At 43.3% G+C, this 18482-nt stretch overlaps 1 protein-coding gene across 11 annotated transcripts in view; it reads left to right on the top strand.

Annotated features, from left to right (window-relative positions):
- The window catches only part of CCPG1 (cell cycle progression 1), a 68347-nt gene that overhangs the window by 30159 nt on the left and 19706 nt on the right, over positions 1-18482 (top strand). For 8 of the 11 annotated variants that reach the window (XM_039491269.1, XM_039491268.1, XM_039491267.1 and 5 more), the window contains 2 exons: positions 6463-6533; positions 16158-16275. In XM_039491269.1, the coding sequence (XP_039347203.1) occupies positions 6463-6533; positions 16158-16275 (189 nt within the window). The other 3 variants (XM_039491270.1, XM_039491276.1, XM_039491277.1) reach the window with 3 other exon arrangements.

The raw sequence follows: 18482 nt of genomic DNA, 5'->3' as shown, positions 1-18482 counted from the left end.
AAAGTGTGATCCAAGAAGTCCCTAATGGCAGCGCAGACGGAGAATAACTGCACAATGGAGGTGAAACTGTTGTGTAATATTACAACGGCTGTGAAGGTGGATGAAGGCTGCAGCAGATAAAGGATCTCCAATCATCATGGTGTCCATGCCATTGGTTTCAAGTCCTCTATCTGTTAAGGATAGTGTGGTGACTGTTGTGCACCAGTCTCCACACTTTAAAAGAAGTCCCTCACAGGTATCTTCCAGTTTTTGGGAAAATAACATTTGCATAAGTCAAAAGTCCAGTGGCGAGTGGCAATAGGAACAGGATAGTGAAATCTGGAAGTTCCTAGTTACAGACCAACACACAGGCAGTGGGTATGTGATACAGTCGTCTTGCTTGAGGATTGATTATGGACATTAACAGTGTGGAGATCCTAGGAGATCCGGCTTATCCTCTGCTTCTCTGGTTAAAGAAGCCATCCATAGGCTGTTTGGACAGAAAGAAGGAACTGTTTACCACCTCAGTAATTGCAGAATGACAGTCAAGCATGCATTTGGCCATTTGAAAGGAAGATGGTTCTGTTTGTGGAATAGGTTGGGAGTTGCAGGAAAAAAAATGGCCTAAGATTATAACTGCATGTTGTACACTATTTGTGAGAGTAATGGAAAAAGCCTTACCAGCGGGTGGGAGGCTAAAGTGCAGAGACTTGCTCAGCAGTTTAAGCAGTCAACAAGATATTTAGTAGAAAATGGAAACACCCAAGGCAATATTGTCAGAGTAGCCTATTGTTTTTATTTTATTTTATTTTATTCTGTGACCTGAAAATTGGCAGCTGTACCTCCAGCTGTTAACATGTGAAGAAGGGTGTGATGGATTGTGAGTGGTTTAGTGTTTTTTATGGGCAGTGAAAGTGTGGCATTGTGGACAGTCCTTATTTTACCTTGTCTTTGCCTAGCTACTTTTGTAAAACCCTATGAATTATTTCAAACTTAAGGATTTTCTGTGCAAAACATATTGGTGACTCCTTATGAATGAATTTTTAAAGGCTTTTGTTATTTAATAATCAGTATGGAACAAAAATAAACCTTTAACTGCAACAGTGGGTTCTTCTTTTTAAACAATACATTAAACAGCAATCTATTATCTAACAACTACAAAGAATTCTTTAAAACAATAGTGAAACAAAAAGATTGAAGTACAACAGTGCAATGCAGGGCAGAACACAAAGCAGGGAGTGGTTTAAAGTCGCAGGCAAGTATATGCCTATCCTCTGTTACTTCTTTTTCATGGACCTTCTAAACATAAGAATGGCCATACTGGGTCAAACCAATGGTCCATCCAGCCCAGTATCCTGTTCAGACAGTAACCAATGCTAGATGCTTCAAAGGAAATGAACAGAACAGGGCAATTATTGAGTGATTCATTCCCTGTCGTTCATTCCCAGCTTCTGGCAGTTAGAAGCTTAGGGTACAACATCCCCTAGTAATGAGTTCCACGAGCTGACTGTGCATGGTGTGAAGTAGTACTTCCTGTATTTCTGGAGTCGAGTGGTGAGGCTTGAAGTTACCAGAGGCGTTAGAAGGCTCACAAGAGATGGACTCTCAGATGCAACTGTTTTCACTGCCCTGAGTTTGGAGTTTGTGAAGGGAATGGTCTCTGGGAGCAATTGCTGCAGGGATACAGCAAGGAGGAGTTAGTGTTGTTCCCAGTAGCCTGTGTTGTCCTGGAGTTGCATAACATGGCTGGGTCCTGCTTTGCATTTTGCATTGCCTGCTGCCCTAACAGCAACATGCGCTGCACCAGGGCATTCTGGCTTTTTGTTGCCTCTGCATCTCCCTATCCTTTTCAATCTTGTCTTTTGACGTGGCAACACTGTCCCTGGCAATTACCATGCTGTCTCTGGCCACTCCCATAATCTCTCTGGAGAGCACCCTATCATTTTCCCTCTCTGTCCTCAAATACCGCCTCCACCTCTTCATTGTTTTTGTTTTTCTTTGGGGTTGTGCAGTGTGGTCTGCAAACATTTCATCCTGAGTTTTCCATTTTCTCCCATTCAGGTTAGCCAGCCACTGAGATGTTGATAAAGGCTCTGTCCTTGAGATCTAGCCACTGCAGGGCCTGTGGTTGTGAGAGTAGGACAAACCCACAGTGGGTTATTGTTCATATTCCAGAGAGATTATGATAGCATTTTTTTCATATGCATTTCTGACTTTCCTTCCCTGAGATTCTTCACAGTCTTGGGGAAATTCCTCTCAGAGATTGTAAAACTGTTCGTTCTTTTTCTTGTTTTGTTCAGCATTCTGGTTGTGGTCCTTCACAGTCATCTGCTTAGTTATGTCCACAAAAAGATCTTTATTCCGGTGGCTGACCACAAGAACTTCCTGTCTCCCTAGATGGTGATGAGTTCCAGGGTCTCAGCATGGCTCCAAGCAGCTGCACAAATCATGTTGTAGGCAGGGCTGGCTCCAGCTTTTTTGCCACCCCAAGCGGCAAAAAAAAAAAGAAAAGCCGCAATCGGTGGCACTTCAGCGGCTGCTCTACCGTGCTGCTTCATTCTTCGGCGGCAAGTCGGTGGCTGGTCCTTCCCTCCGAGAGGGACTGAGGGACCCGCCACCGAAGACCCGGACGTGCTGCTCCCTTGCATGGGCCGCCCCAGGCACCAGCTTGCTGCGCTGGTGCCTGGAGCTGGCCCTGGTTGTAGGCAGTGGTGAGCTGCAGCCGGTTCGCACCGGATCGCGCGAACCGGTTGTTAAATTTAGAAGCCCCCTTTAGAACCGGTTGTTCCTGGAGGGACAACTAGTTCCAAAAGGGCTTTTAAATTTAACTAAAGCTCTAGCAGCTGTGTACCCTTCCCCCAGCCCCAACTCACCTCACTCCGCCTCCTCTACTGAAGCTCCTCTGGCGTCTCCTCCCCCTCCCCAGCTTCCCGCGAATCAGCTGTTCGCGCGGGAAGCCTGGGAGGGCTGAGAAGAAGCAGCGCTTCCACCAGGTGAGCTGGGGCCTGGGGGCGGGGGTGCCAGCGGGAGGAGGGCTCCAGGTGGCGCGCCGCTCCGGAGGTCGTAGCGAGACTCTGGGGTCCGGCGGCTGGGCTCCTGCCCCCAGGGTCCAGCTGCGACCTCGGCCGGGCAGCACGGCTCCTCCCCGTGTCTGGGCCGGTCGGCCCGGGTCCTGGCCGCCCGGTTCCTGGCCAGGTCCGGCCGGGCGGCGCGGTTCTTGGTCGCCCGGGTCCCGGCCGGGCGGCACGGTTCCTGGCCGCCCGGGTCCCGGCCGGGCCGGGGCGGCGGGGTTCCTGGCCGCCCGGGCCTGGTCTGGGCGGCGCGGTTCCTGGGCGCCCGGGTCCCGGCCGGGTCTGGGCGGCGCGGTTCCTGCAGGTGAGCTGGGGCAGGGTGGGGCGCGATGAGGCCCCGGTCCAGCCACTGCCCGGCCCCAACTCCGGCCGCACGGCGCGGCTCCGACCCTGGCCCCGACTCCGGCAGGGGTAAGAGGCCAGGGCCGGGACTGGGGTGGGGGAGGAGGGGTTGGATCGGGCAGAGGTTCTGGGGGGGCAGACGGGATGGGGAAGGGGGGGTTGGGTAGGCGCCCCGTGGGAGTTCCTGGGGTCTGTTGGGATGGTGGTGGATGGAGTCGGGGCAGTCAGGGGACAGGGAGCGGGGCAAGTTTGGCAGGGGGTGGGGTCCTGGGGGGGAGTTAGGGTTGGGGGTCTTGGGAAGGAGTGGTCAGGGGACCAGGAGCAGGGCAGGGGGGGTTATGGGTTGTGGTTTCTGAGGGGGGGCAGGACGTGGGTGGGGGGTGTATTCACTGGGTGGTTCCCTACCGGGTCTTTGGTGGTGGGTCCTTCAGCCGCCGGAGCCGTGCCGCCTAAGACCCAGTAGGGAACCGGTTCCTAAGATTTTGGCAGCTCATCACTGGTTGTAGGGCTTCTTGAATAATAGTGCACCAACTCAAATCCAATGGCCAAAATCTGGCCCCCTGCCAGATTTTAAACAGGGGTGGTGACATCCAGTCACTTTCACACCAAGGAAGGGCACAGAGTTAAACAAACAGGTCAGTGATGGTTACCCGCAAAACAGTGAGAGAGCCATTAGAGGCTTGACAAAGTAATGCACAGCAGCATTATATGCACATGAACAATAAACCGAACTAACTCAATTTGGAGCAAATTTACTTCACTTTGAGAGAGGATTCTAGATCTCGCAATAAATGCGGAGTTAGTTCACTGTAATGAATGGGGTTTATGTGTTCTTAGGTTTTTTCAAACCAGAGTAGTGACTAGTAATCCAGTCATCCAGTCACCAGTAATCCACTTAGATCCGATCTGGTAGCCTTCTTGTACCTGACCCCAAAGCGCATTCATTTTAATGAGACTCTTTCTATTGATTTTAGTGGATTTTTTAAATAAGGCCTCTAGGTAATCCAAATATGTTAGCCAATGACTGGCTAGTATTTTTCTGGATCTATATGGAAAGCATGAATGTATTTTGCGTTAGGTAAATTTCCTTTCTTTAAAATGGACCAAAATTTAATTATTTTGGTTTTTCAGTATTCTAAATTGATATCTGAATTTTTAATTAAGAATTCTTAATCTATTAGCACTGATCAGTTCTGAGTTTTACCATATCTCTGTAGAAACCCTAAATATTTTAGCATAATTTAATAAGAAAATGGAATGTTATAAAATAATTGTTAATAAATTTGGCAGTGACTGCAGGGATTGAACAAATGTAACTCTTAAAAAACCCAATAGGGAGCTAGATTACGTAATTTTCCTCCCTGTAAATTCCTAGCTACAGCTATGCATATGGAGTAACGTTGACATTTATCTTTGAAAAGAGTTCTGTTTCATGTTTAGTTCATATCTTCTAAATATGGTTAAATATATAGAAAGGGATAAAGGCAGCAGGGTCAGTAATAAGTGAAGTAAATGTGTTTAAACGAGATACTACTTCTGTACTCTCATCAGGAATATTTTGAACTGGCAAAATTTCTGATAAACAGTGCATATTTATGAACTGAAGTGTTATAACTCTCTTTTCTTGTGTTATTAATTTAATCATCACTCTGTAGAAGTTTTATTCAACCTTGGTATCCATAAACTGACTCTTCCATTCTGTTGGATGGCTAATGCAGCATGATTCAATAGTTTTCCGATTACTTGGAATTTTTTTTAAGAAGTGATAAATGTATATACACTGTTTATAAAGTTTGATGCACTTTGTCTTTTTAAGTAGATTAGATCTTTCTAAAAATGAAGAACTTGTAACAGTTTTCATTTTAGTCTTTGGGTGCTTAGAAACTTAGATTGTATTTTAACAACAAAGAAAACAGGATCTTATTGGTAAATGGGAATAAACAAACATCAATTGCAACCATACATCTACTTTTCTGAAAATCATTCCTTAACCCCTCTCTTATAGCAGCAATTATAAATTCACAGTTTATTGTAACTAAATTCCACCTTTAAATTGTTTTGTTCTCATCAATCTACTTCCTATCCCACATCACATTCCCCACTTCTTTGGAAGGAATTGAAGAATGATTTTATCCTGTTTTTGAGGGTTGAGGTGGAAGTAACTCCAATAGACCTTACTTTCTAAAACAGTGGTTCTCAAACTAGGGCTGCCGCTTGTTCAGGGAAAACCCCTGGTGGGCTGGGACGGTTTGTTTACCTGCCGTGGCTGCGGGTCGCCACTCCAGGCCAATGGGAGCTGCAGGAAGCGGTGTGGGCCGAGGGACATACTGGCCACCACTTCCCGCAGCCCCCATTGGCCTGGAGCGGCGAACCGTGGCCACTGGGAGCTGCGATCGGCCAAACCTGCAGACGCAGCAGGTAAACAAACCGGCCCGGCCTGCCAGGAGCTTTCCCTGAACAAGCGGCAGCTCTAATTTGAGAACCACTGTTCTAAAAGATTCCAAGTTTGTTTCCTTGGAGCATGCTGGACTTCAAACACTGGGGATTCATATAAGCAGTCATCTCAGAGAACCATAATTGCTATGACAAGTAATGGTTTTAATTAGATTTCATTATAGTTGCTTGGTGTCTTAAGGACTTAGCATTACCTTTAATCTTTAATTGTTTGTCTATTTTTAGCAAATATTCTTGGGATATATTATGTAATTGTACTTTGTTTTTTCATCACATTTAGAGCATTTTGGATGGATAAAAGGGGTGTGTAGCCAAGAGGGCCGAAAACACTGCCCATGGTCTTGATATAGAAAGTACATATACTCAATATTTACTTACCTTTACAAGAATATAGTTTTAAATATTGAAATACAAAAGTATACTTTTTTTCTTCAAAACAGACCTGCTCTTTTTATTCCAGTTTATTCCAATTCTGTAAATTGTAAAGTATTGTAGAAGTATTATAATTGTGATCTGTGCTTTTCTAACCTGGATAACATTTTTAATTGTTATTTTTAGAAAAAAATTACAATAACAATGTATGTTGCATGCTAACGTGATTTACTTTCACTTGCAGCTACTTTGAAAATGTCTGAAAATTCCAGTGACAGTGATTCATCTGGTGGCTGGACTGTCATCAATCATGAGGTACTTAGTCTCAATTATTATTAACAAACATGGTTAACTTAAGTCACATTTGTTTTCCAGTTTACATTATTCTATATAGTCCATTGCACCTTTTCCTTTCTATAGTTAGTGAATTTCCTATTTGTGTGGATATTTCACACAGATGTAGAGGAGAAAGAAACTTTTTTAAAATAGGAAAATATGATTGCAAAGCTATAGAATTTGGCAGATACACTTGGGGGTTGGTATAGCATCTGATACAGCTTTTAACTTTTAAAACAACGACAGCAACAAAAAAACCCAACTAAACAAAAAGCTGATTAGATTTCAAGTTGATGTCCCTTTAAGAAATTCGTAGCATTTTGGTCCCATTTTCTCTTTGGTGCATTTCCCCCAAAAACATTGACGTTGTATGTCATCTGCACTTTTGTTTACCGTTGCCAGCATATTTCTACTCTCTCTAAACCTAATGTGGGACCTGGACAGTGCAGTGGTTCCTCCAAGGTCTATATTACTACCACCAAGCAACTTGAACCTTGCCTCATCAACCATGGCTTTTGATCACATCTCCAGCCTTGGGTTCCTTTCCTCTTTCTGTGCAAAACCATGGCAAGAAGCTAAAAATCCAGTGGACAACAAGGTGGTGGTAAAGGGCCTTTGAGTCAACCAGTATCTTTTATGTTCCTATTTACAAGGGCTTAGTCAGATGCGCCTCTTTATAGGGACATGCTAATTAGTCCTCTGTATTTTGGCATTCCAGATATACTGGGTAAGAGTTGATTCAGCTCCACTGGAGGTTTATCAACAGTCAGAATGCTCGTGTAGACAGGGTTCTGGTACCTACTGTTGTTTTTAACCATTGTATTGTCTAACCCTCTTCAGAACATACCTAGATGACATGATGGAAAAACATTAGTGGCCTCTGACACTCTTTCTGCACCAACACTTCCTGTATTGCTACTATTAGAAGAGCTGAATCAGTGGTAACATAACCCATTAGTCAGTGTGTGCTATGCATCCCCATCTGTGCCCAGTCCACAGATCATGTGAGTCATCTGTTACAGCCCCCAGGTACAACTGTTGTCCTCACAATAGCAATGGTGGGAAATTTGAGGGGAAAAAAGGCTGTTATAGGTAAATCCTATGTGTTCTGATATGAGGTTCAAAGAAGCAATAACTTTATGGGACAAACAAAGTTCATGTCAAAAAAGCAGATCCATGGTTCTGGTTCTCAGTGGTAATTCCTTGGCTACTTCTGTCTTCATCTGCAGAGTTTGAAAAATCTACTTGCCCACAGTGAATAAGAATATTTCACAAGTTAAATAGCATCAACTTCTGCAGAATTTAAGCTTTTCTTTAAAAATGAATCAGATTCCTAGCTTGTATGGTTGCTATGATAACCTTCCAAAGATGAATTGAGCGTAAATTAATACAATGAGTTGTTCCAAATTCTGCAAAGAAAGAGCTCCAATGTTATCATTGTTCAGTGATGTTCAGAAATTAAACCGTATTTTCTCTGTGGTTTAAAATTGTCGTATATACTCGTTCATAAGCTGAATTTTTTTAGTAAAAAAGGGAAGCACCAGAGAAGGGGATCAGCTTATGAAAGGGTATAGAGAGGGAGAGGTGGGACACAGTCCCTCCCCACAACAGAGGGAGCAAGGAGAGGCAGCACAGCCAGCAGAGACAGAAGGGAAGAGGCGGGGCCAAAGTCTCTCCGCTTCTGGCCACGCTGCTCTCCCCCCAGCCTCTGAAGCAGCCGTAGCTCTGGGGCTGGCAGGCTGCAGCCGTGCCGCTCGGCCCCACCCTCCAGAGCAGGCTGTGGCCGCGCCGCCTGGCCCAGCCCACTAGAACATGCTGCGACTGTGCTGCCCGGTCTGGCCCGCCGGAGCAGCTCCAGCCAGGCCAGAGACATCCTCCCCTGGCCCTCCCCAGATAAGGTGGGAAGGGATGGAACGGGGAGAGTGTGGGGGTCCCAGGCTATGGGAGGGGTCATGTGGGGAGTGGTCACAGGGGTTACTCCCCTGACCCCTCCAGCTTCTCCCCCACCAAAAATTTCCCCACCAGTTGCTGTCCCAGCCCGTCAGGGTAAGCAGCTGGCGCGCTGGGACACTATGTTTACTTAGGTTTACCTCTATGCCTGTCGACACTCAAGGTAAACAAACCATCTCAGTCTGCCAGCAGCTTATCCTGATGGCTTGGGAGCCAGTTTTCTGACCCCTGAATTATAGGGTTGGCTTATGAACAGGTCATAAAATTTTTCCATTTTTACTTATCCATCTTGGAGGGGTCGGCTTCTAAACAAACCGGCTTATGATCGAGTATATACTAGTTCGTTATATTCCTCTATATACCACCTAGCAAAAACAAGGCTCTCCTGTGCAATGGTTAAAAGCTGGTGGGCTAATATTTCATTAGTGTCAGGAACAACCCGGTGAATAGATTCATGCCTAAGAAGGAGCTTCAAGGTAGGTTCAAGCATACTAAGGACCTCTATAGCAGTGGTCACCAACCTTTTTGTGGCCAGTAGCACATTCATGTTTTCAGAAGAGTGTGGCGGGCGCCAACAATTACTCACATACAGGGCCGGCTCTGGGTACCAGTGGAGCAAGCACGTGCCTGGGGCAGCATATGCTACGGGGCAGCATTCTGTCTATTCTGAAGAGTCGGAGCATTTTGTTTTGTGTGGTTTTTTTGTTTGTTTTTTTTTTGGCGCCAGTTCTGGGCAGTGCAGAGAGAATCCAGAGAGAATCCGGGAGCACAGAGAACACTGGCGCCCGCAGCCCTGGAGTACTCTGTCCCCAGCAGGCGCAGGGCCCCGGATTCTCTCCCCTGCTGGGCACTAGGCGGGCCCTGCGCCTGCCGAGGACCGAGAACACCGGCGCCCGCAGCCTGCAGCCCCGGAGTTCTCTGTCCCCAGCAGGTGCAGGGCCATGGCTTCTCTCCAGCTTTTGAGAAGCCGCAGCCCCGCGCCTGCCAGGGACCGAGAACACCGGCGCCCGCAGCCTGCAGCCCCGGAGTTCTCTGTCCCCAGCAGGTGCAGGGCCGCAACTTCTCTGGGCACTAGGCGGGCGCACATAAATGCCCCAGTGGGGACTACTGCACTATAGCATCCTCCCACCACACTTCAGTGATTTTGGCATGGAAAAACTTGTCCAGCCTCTTCCTTTAGAAAGTTTAAAAAAAAATTTTTTTTTCAGAGGTTGGAAGCAAGCTTTCAGAAAGTCCCCTGGTTGCATTATTTAACTGAGATGTCTCTTTAGATAAGTGGTCCCCAACCTTTTTGTCTGGCGGGTGCCAGACGAAGGACCGTGGCGGTGGTTGAGCATCCGCCGAAATGCCGCCAAATTTTGGCGGCATTTAGACGGATGCTCAAATGCCGCCACGGTCCTTTTTTGTAGTCAACAGAAAAAAACCCCACAAAACAGTTGCTAAACTACAAAAACAGTTGACTTAGTTTTAAAAAGGTTTCAAAATTGGTAATAACCTTATTACAGGATTGTACAGATTTATTCTTTATTCAAAAAGTATTTAATGTGAATGTTTTTTGAGATCTCTAATGTTCTTAAAGCTCGTGATTAACATATAAGCACTCTTTAAAAACAAAAACAAACCTGTTTGCTTAACTCCTGGAGGAGGGAGTAGAGGGGGAATGATCTTGAAGTATTACTGTTGCTGTAATCTCACACCTGTTGCTGCAAAAATAGCCAACTCTCTGTTTACAAAATGGGAGTTGGTCTTGATCCAGGATGAGTTAGCATTTTCACTTGGGCTCTATTTTTCTAACAGTCTTGCATTCATTTCCTCAGTATTTTTTTTGTTTGTTTTTTGAGGAATGTTACATTATGAAGATTCACTATCCAGACAGTTTGATTAATCAAGCAAGACTGCCAACCATATTGAGAGTTCTGTCCCAGGCAGTTGCCTAGCTTTGTACATCTTCAGTCTCCATTTAGCTGTAAAGTGGTCAGATACTTGCAGCCAAGGCATCTGTGTTTTCCTGGATTAAAGAGAGAAATCCAATTTAGACAGGTTTTAAAAGCTATTTTGCAGTCCAGTATTGTTGACGTCTTGTGTGTTACACATGTTACGTCACCTTGGTCAGGGACAGATTAACGCAGGGTCTTTAGGGGCTACAGCCCAGGGCCTCGGGCTAAGGGGGGACCCTGCAAAAATAAATCCATAATGATATACAATTCAGTGGTCACCAACCCGTCGATCACGATTGACTGGACAGTCCTGGAGCCTCTGTCAGTTGATCACGATCTCCTGGCTGCTAAAAGTCTGCTGACACAGCACCTCCCAGCCTGAGCCTGCACCTCGCACCCCCTCCTGCACCTCAACTCCCTGCCCCAAGTCAGAATCCCCTCCTGCACCCAAATTTCCTCCCAGAGCCTGTACCCCTCTCCTTCTCCTGCACCCCAACACTCTGCCCCAGCCTGGATCCCCCTCCTGCACCCAAACTCCCTCCCACAAAGAAATTAATATTACAACTGTTCCAAGGTAAGAAGTAGGCTATTTTGAATTAACTGAACTATATTTTACATGTTTTAACACTGAAATGTAACCACAGAACGGCTTTATGTTCATTAAAAGGCAAGTTTAGTATAGCATTAATAGCCTCGATACCATAATTGTGATCATTTTGTTTTAATTTAGGAAAAAGACTTGTATACAGGGGTCCCACAAAATCTAATAGCCCTGGGCCAGGAGATTTAATCCGGCCCTGGCCTTGGTGTCTGTGTGAAAAGTCACTCAAATTTGCCAAGGGAAAAAATCAGTTTGCACAAGTACAGTAGAGACTTGTTAGAAGGTGGCCGCTAAATTCTCTGAAGATTTCAATGAGCATCAAGAATGCTTCATCCCCTTATAGCTCCTACATACCAGTTGGATTGTGTTTGGGCCATCCCTTGGTCTGGGCTGGATTTTCCCTTTCTCCTCCGAGCTGCCAGGGGCTCCAGACACTGAAACAGAGAGCAGGGGAAGTCTCTCTCCTGTGCTTTCAGTGTTGCTTCTGATGGGGCTCAGGCAGCATGGAAGACAAGGAGGAAGCAGCCTGATTTGAATGTAAAAGGGGGATGGAAGAAAAGGAGTAGATGCAAAGGGACAAGGGCAAGAGCAGGGGGAGAAGAAGATGGTGGTAGTAACAATGATAGGGCAAAGGGGAAGGAGCAGTGTGTGTGTGTGGTAGGACAGGAGCTATGGATGGGGACAGAACACAGGCAGGATGGGCAGGAACTAGAGGGAAGGAGGAGGAGCTGGGGATAGGGGCAGAAAGGGGGACAGGGAAAGGAATGAGAGGATGGGGATGGGATGGGGCAAAAAGGTCTGTAACACACTGGAAAACACTCATCTAAAGAACCTGGAATCTAACCCAGGTCCTGAGTCTCAACATTCATAGCTATTTGCTGACAGCAAAGGAAACACAATGGCAGAGTGTCTCCATCCTCCTCTAGTGGCAAGTCCACATAGTCTGCAGCCTTCTATTGCTACCTGTTGTTCTGTTAATTCAAGTGATAGAAGGCGATGCTGTGGATTTAAAGATCTCAACCCTGCTGGTGGACCACATAGAGGTCAGTATGGTTCCACGTGATGGACTTTTTTTCAATTTGTGTTTTAAAAAACATAGGAAATTAAATGTAAAAAGCCGCTATGTTAAAACAGTGTTAAAGTTGCAAGTGGTGCACTCAAAAGTTAGGACATGCTAGTATTATGGTTGCCTGTACATTCTTAATTTAGCCCCTTGTGCATATAGATTATGATGCAGTCTTTAACTACATATTCATATAATATTTTTTCCACAGGACTCAAGACACGTTCCTCCTCCCACCCCATATTTCTGTACTCAGGTGCACCAGTTTCTTCTTGCTTGCTGTCTGGGCATGAACAGCTGGAGCACTGAGAGTGCAGGAAATATAACCTCCCCATTTTCTGTTTCTGTAACTGGCTCTGTAGCCAGGGCCGGATTTAGCAAGTGCGGGGCCCGATTCAAATAGTTTTGACGGGGCCCTGGCAGGGATGACTCACCCGGCGGTGCTCCGGGTCTTCGGCAGCGGGTCCTTCACTCACTCCGAGTCTTCGGCGACACTGGAACTAGTGAAGGACCCGCCTCTGAAATGCCACCAAAGACCCTGAGTGCCGCTGGGTGAGTAAAAATTAAAAAGGCGCCTAAGTTAGGCGCTCTTCTTTAGGGCACGGGGCCCTCTTAGGCGTGGGGCCCGATTCTGTAGCAGTGGGGAGCAATTGCAGGAAAAGTCCTGCTCGCCTCCTGCAGCCAGGGTTGGAGCATGCCCACTGGAGACAGAATCTTCTTGGGATAATTTAGCTGCCAAACTAACAAGTCTCTACTGAGCATGTGCAATCTGTGCATTTTTAGAGGCTTATAATTTGGCCAAATTTTGGTGGATTTTCACAAAAACAGCAAAAGATACATCCCTACACCACAGTGACTCCCTGCCAAATTTCAAATCCCTGCTCCAAAGCATGGAGATGCAAGAGTTTCTCAGTGAAACAGTTGCAAGAATTTTTGAATGTGAGAGAAAATAATTTACATTTGTTCTTAGGAATGGCTGAACCATTTTTACTGAAATTAAAAAAAAAAAAAAAAAAGGGGTGGGTGGGGGAAACATAAAGCCTCTTCCCCGAAAAAAGGAAAAAAACAAAACACATCCTGAGGCAGATGCTCAACATGGAGAAAAAGCCCAAATGGTTAAAATTTGTCAGTGGTTTCTATAAACAGCTGTAAAATAGGATCTTATAATGGGAATGTGGGACATCGTTAACTATAGGTGGCAGTAATAACTGTCTGTCCATCCATGCATGCATCTATCAATTCATCCATCCATCTATCCACATGAAAGAATTTGGTCATCTTCTGTTTATCCTGGGTTATGCATACCCATCGCTTGGATGCTGCTTTTTCTATTTCTCTATTTTCCTTTTACAAGTAAGTATGTTCTCTGATGGAGAAGAATAAAAGTATGTGGATGCAAGGGACAATTTTCAACCTGATTGGTGGTGTCTGATTGACAGGGGTGGCATGAAGATACCCATTAGTTTGCATTGATGAATCTCACAGGGAATATTTCCAGATAAGAAACTGATCATTCTTTTAGGGTAAAAATATTATTTTAAACATTTGATGTACACCCAGAAATGTTCACTGTGAAACATATCAGAGCTTGTATGATACAGTACTAATAGGTTATACTTTTGAAACCCTGTTGAATTATTAGTGTCTTCTGGTTTTTGAAAATTATGTTGCTTTCATTATATTCCTTTGTCTGTGTGTTACTATGTTTAGCTTGACTTAATGTCGGACTTTTGAAGTTTAAGCATACCCCACCCCTCAGCCTTGTTTTGTTGGGAGAAAAAGGGATCCAGAATAAGATAACTACATTAATAAAGACCATATATTTAATCTCTCTAAATTCTACCTTTTTTAGCAAAATAAACCATTTGGATACTTTAACTGACTGCAAACAACTAAAGAGTACAGCTACCGAGTTTGAACAGCTAGGTGACAAGCCTGATTGTCAATTTATTGATGTTTATACGTATCATCCGATGAAGTGGGTATTCACCCACGAAAGCTCATGCTCCGATACGTCTGTTAGTCTATAAGGTGCCACAGGACTCTTTGCTGCTTTAATAAGTATCATGGTTTCACTTCCTACATTTCTTTTCCTTGCTTTTCTCATTCATAATCATTTTAAATCTCATCCTTTAACATCTTTTTCTTTCTGTAATTAGTACCTTATCTAATGTTTTTACATTTCTTTTTCTTCCACCTTCTGTACTGTAACACTTTGTTTTAGGGCTGTCGATTAATCACAGTTAACTAACGCGATTAACTAAAAAAAAAAAAGAATCATGATTAAAAAATTGAATCATGGTTAATCGCAGTTTTAATTGCACTTTTTAACAATAGAATACCAATTGAAATTTATTAAATATTTTTGATGTTTTTCTATCTTTTCATATATATTGTAATCTGTGTTGTAATTGAAATCAAAGTGTATATTATTTTTGATTAGATATTTGCACTGTAAAAATGATCAACAAAAAATAGTATTTTTCAATTCACCTCATACGAGTACTGCAGTGTAATCTTTGTCATGAAAGTGCAATTTAAAAATGTAGATTTTGTTGTTACATAACTGCACTCAAAAAAAAAAAACCCAATGTAAAACTTCAGAGCCTGCAAGTCCACTCAACCCTACTTCTTGTTCAGCCAATCTCTAAGACAAACAAGTTTGTTTACATTTGCAGGAAATAATGCTGCCCTCTTCTTATTTACAATGTCACCAGAAAGTGAGAGCAGGTATTTGCATGGCACTTTTGTAGCCAGCATAGCATGGTATTTATGTGCCAGATTCGTATGCCGCTTCATGCTTCGGCCACCATTCCAGAGGACATGCATCCATGCTGATAACACCCATTAAAAAAATAATGTGTTAATTAAATTTGTGACTGAACTCCTTGGGGGAGAATTGTATGTCCCCTGCTCTGTTTTACCTGCATTCTGCCATATATTTCATGTTATAGCAGTCTCGGATGATGACCCCGCACATGTTGTTCATTTTAAGAACACTTTCACTGCAGATTTGACAAAACGCAAAGAAGGTACCAATGTGAGATTTCTAAAGATAGCTACAGCACTTGACCCAGCATTTAATAATCTGAAGTGCCTTCCAAAATCTGAGAGGGACAAGATGTGGAACATGCTTTCAGAAGTCTTAAAATTGCAACGCTCCGATGTGGAAACTACAGAACCTAACCATCAAAAAAGAAAATCAACCTTCTTCTGGTGGCATCTGACTCAGATAATGAAAATGAATATGTGTTGGTCTGCACTGCTTTGGATTGTAATCGAGCAAAACCCGTCATCAGCATGGACACATGTCCCTTGGAATGGTGGTTGAAGCGTGAAGGGACATATGAGTCTTTAGTGTATCTGCCACATAAATATCTCGCGACGCTGGCTATAACAGTGCCATGCGAACGCCTGTTCTCACTTTCAGGTGACATTGTAAACAAGAAGCGGGCAGCATTATCTCCTGCAAATGTAAACAAACTTGTTTGTCTGAGCGATTTGCTGAACAAGAAGTAGGACTGAGTGGACTTGCAGGCTCTAAAATTTTACATTTTTTTTAATGCAGTTATTTTTGTACATAATTCTACATTTGTAAGTTCAACTTTCATGATAAAGAGATTGCATTACAGTACTTGTATTAGGTGAATTGAAAAATACTATTTTTTTTGTTTTTTTACAGTGCAAATACTTGTAATAAAAAATAAATATAAAGTGAGCACTGTACACTTTGTATTCTGTGTTGTAATTGAAATCAATAATATTTGAAAATGTAGAGAACACCCACAAATATTTAAATAAATGGTATTTTACTATTGTTTAGCAGTGCAATTAATTGCAGTTAATTTTTTTAATTGTGCAATTAATCACGAGTAATTTTTATCGCTTGACTGCCCTACTTTGTTTAGTCTTAGAGATTACCAGTTTTCAATTTCGTCTGTTATTTTTGTTGATTATTGTTGTGTTATTTTTCTCTGTAACCCTTTTCAAGTACTTTGGAATAAAAAGGCTGTTATTTCAGTAAATATAATGTAAAGCTTTCTATTCTTCAGGGGTCTGATATAGAGACCGTTACCTCTGAAAATGGAGGAACAAATAGTAATCTTGAGCCTGCATCAGAAGAATATGCTACTTTGGTGGAGGAAGAAGAGCAACCATTTGATTTGAGAGGTAAGATAATAAAAGCAGAGCTATTCTACAAAATATGCAAGACTTCTGTTGTAGCGATTAGTTTTGTCCAAGATATTCTATATGTAAACCTTAATAAAGACAGTGTATAGGCCTGTGTCACATTACTTCTTTATCCATCTTGTGGACAACTTTCAGTAATTAGAATTACAAATATATTCCTTCTTAAAGTGTATATGGGAATGAAATAATTAGTATGGCGCATATTTCTGAAGCATTACTTCAGGCATGTTAACAAAGAGTACCTATTTGTATAGTTGAAAGATAGCTATATAGTTACTGATACATAAGTCATGATTTAATTAAAATTCCTTAATTATGTCATATTCAAAATCAGGATAATTTAGAAGCAAATGTGAATTATATCTATAATAAGAATCCAGTAATGTCACTTTGAAGCCTAAAATATCTGTGGAGTCAATGTGAAGTGTTGGGAGCAGCTACAGGGATAGTTGAGAGCTAACCCTTGTTGTCATCTGTTGGGAATGGGCCACATCCACCCTAATTGAATTGGCCTCGTTAGCACTGACCCTCCACTTGGTAAAGCAATTCCGATCTTTTCGTGTGCTGTATATTTATACCTGCTTACTGTATTTTCCACTCCATGTATCTGATGAAGTGGGTTATATTCCACAAAAGCTTATACCCAAATAAATGTGTTAGTTTCTAAGATGCCACAGGGACTCCTTGTTTTTTCTTTTTGTTCAGAATATTCCCAGGCTGAATCATCACTGGATTTTGTGGACTAGTACCATCCAATTTTTAAGTTCTGAGCCAATTTGACTTTATAAATTACATCTGCTCAGTGTCTTCTGTAGCTGTACACCCTGAAAAAAAATCAACATAACCAACAACACAACCATCACACACAATAATCGCAAATGCACAGAGACCCTACCTGCAGCACATACCCCTCATTGACCACCTACACAAGTCAGCACAAATCTCCAAGCGCAGCCCATGCAAAACACAGTCCCCAAGCACAACCCCCCACATGCACAAATCTACACAACCACTGCTTATTCTTCACTTGCACAAAACAACACAAAATCCCCCAATACAACCCTCCAGACACAAATCAACACAACCACACAGTCAGCACGCACAATAATACGAAACACAAACTACCCCTCGCTGTAGCATACATCCCTTATTTGCCACCCGCACAGTTCAACACAGATCTCCCAGCATCCCCCCGATGCAACTCAATACAACCACGCACACTACAACACAGTTATCACACACAGTAACCCCTTCAAAACCCCCAGATGCAACACAATCACCTGCACAGTAATACAATCGGCATACATAAATATTCCAGTAAAACACGACCAGCACACACAATAATCCCAAACACATTTAATCCCTCAATGCAATAAACACCTTCATTAGCCACACAAAGTCAACACAAATCAAGACAAAATCTGCCAGCACAACACAAACAGTTGCCCTTATCATACTTACTATAAATCTGAGCAGTCACTGTGGGTCATCACTAGTTGTTAAATAAACTTCAACTGATTGGTAGTATGGAGGTGCCTCAGTGGCTCTGTGTTAAAATTGCATTGAGATTTGTGTTTAAAGCCGAATGAAAATCCTTCCATTTTATACTTTAATTACTGAATTTTGTATCAACATTTAACACTTTCTCTCTTCCTAGAGCAATTGAGTTTTCGATAATATTTTTTATCGAAGACTTACTAAGTTTGCCGGAGGTAACAGTTGGAAATGAGCCCTTTTTGAAACTTTTTCCTGAGTCTCACATTTTTTCGGACTGACTCTTTGTTTTATACTCAAACCACCACAATCCCTTGAAACTTCAATTTTTTCTGTCCTACACAGTCTACCACCTTGGGGATAAGACAGTTTTCAAATCATGCTCTAAAATGTATAGTTATTATCATAACTTAATTGAGCTCTGCAAAGACAAAGAGTGGAGCTGTTAAATTCCATTAGCTGCTATTTCTCTGCAGTTGAGCCTGTCTCCCTGAATCCACAGATCAACCCTTGTGTACACCTCCCCAAGCCCTGAGCTTGAGGAGCTAGGCTGGACAGCAGTGATATGGCAAGGGGTTCTGTGAGCTATGAGGGGCATCAGAAGAGAGTGGGGTATTGAGGGGATGCTACCCATGGCAGCAACAGCATGGGAGGGCCCTTGAAGGTGATGATTCAGCTCAGATATATAATGG

Source organism: Mauremys reevesii, linkage group 10, assembly GCF_016161935.1.
Source record: "Mauremys reevesii isolate NIE-2019 linkage group 10, ASM1616193v1, whole genome shotgun sequence".
NCBI classification, from domain to species: domain Eukaryota; kingdom Metazoa; phylum Chordata; order Testudines; family Geoemydidae; genus Mauremys; species Mauremys reevesii.
Note: the sequence above shows the minus strand (reverse complement) of the source record. Positions and strands in the feature narration are given on the sequence as shown.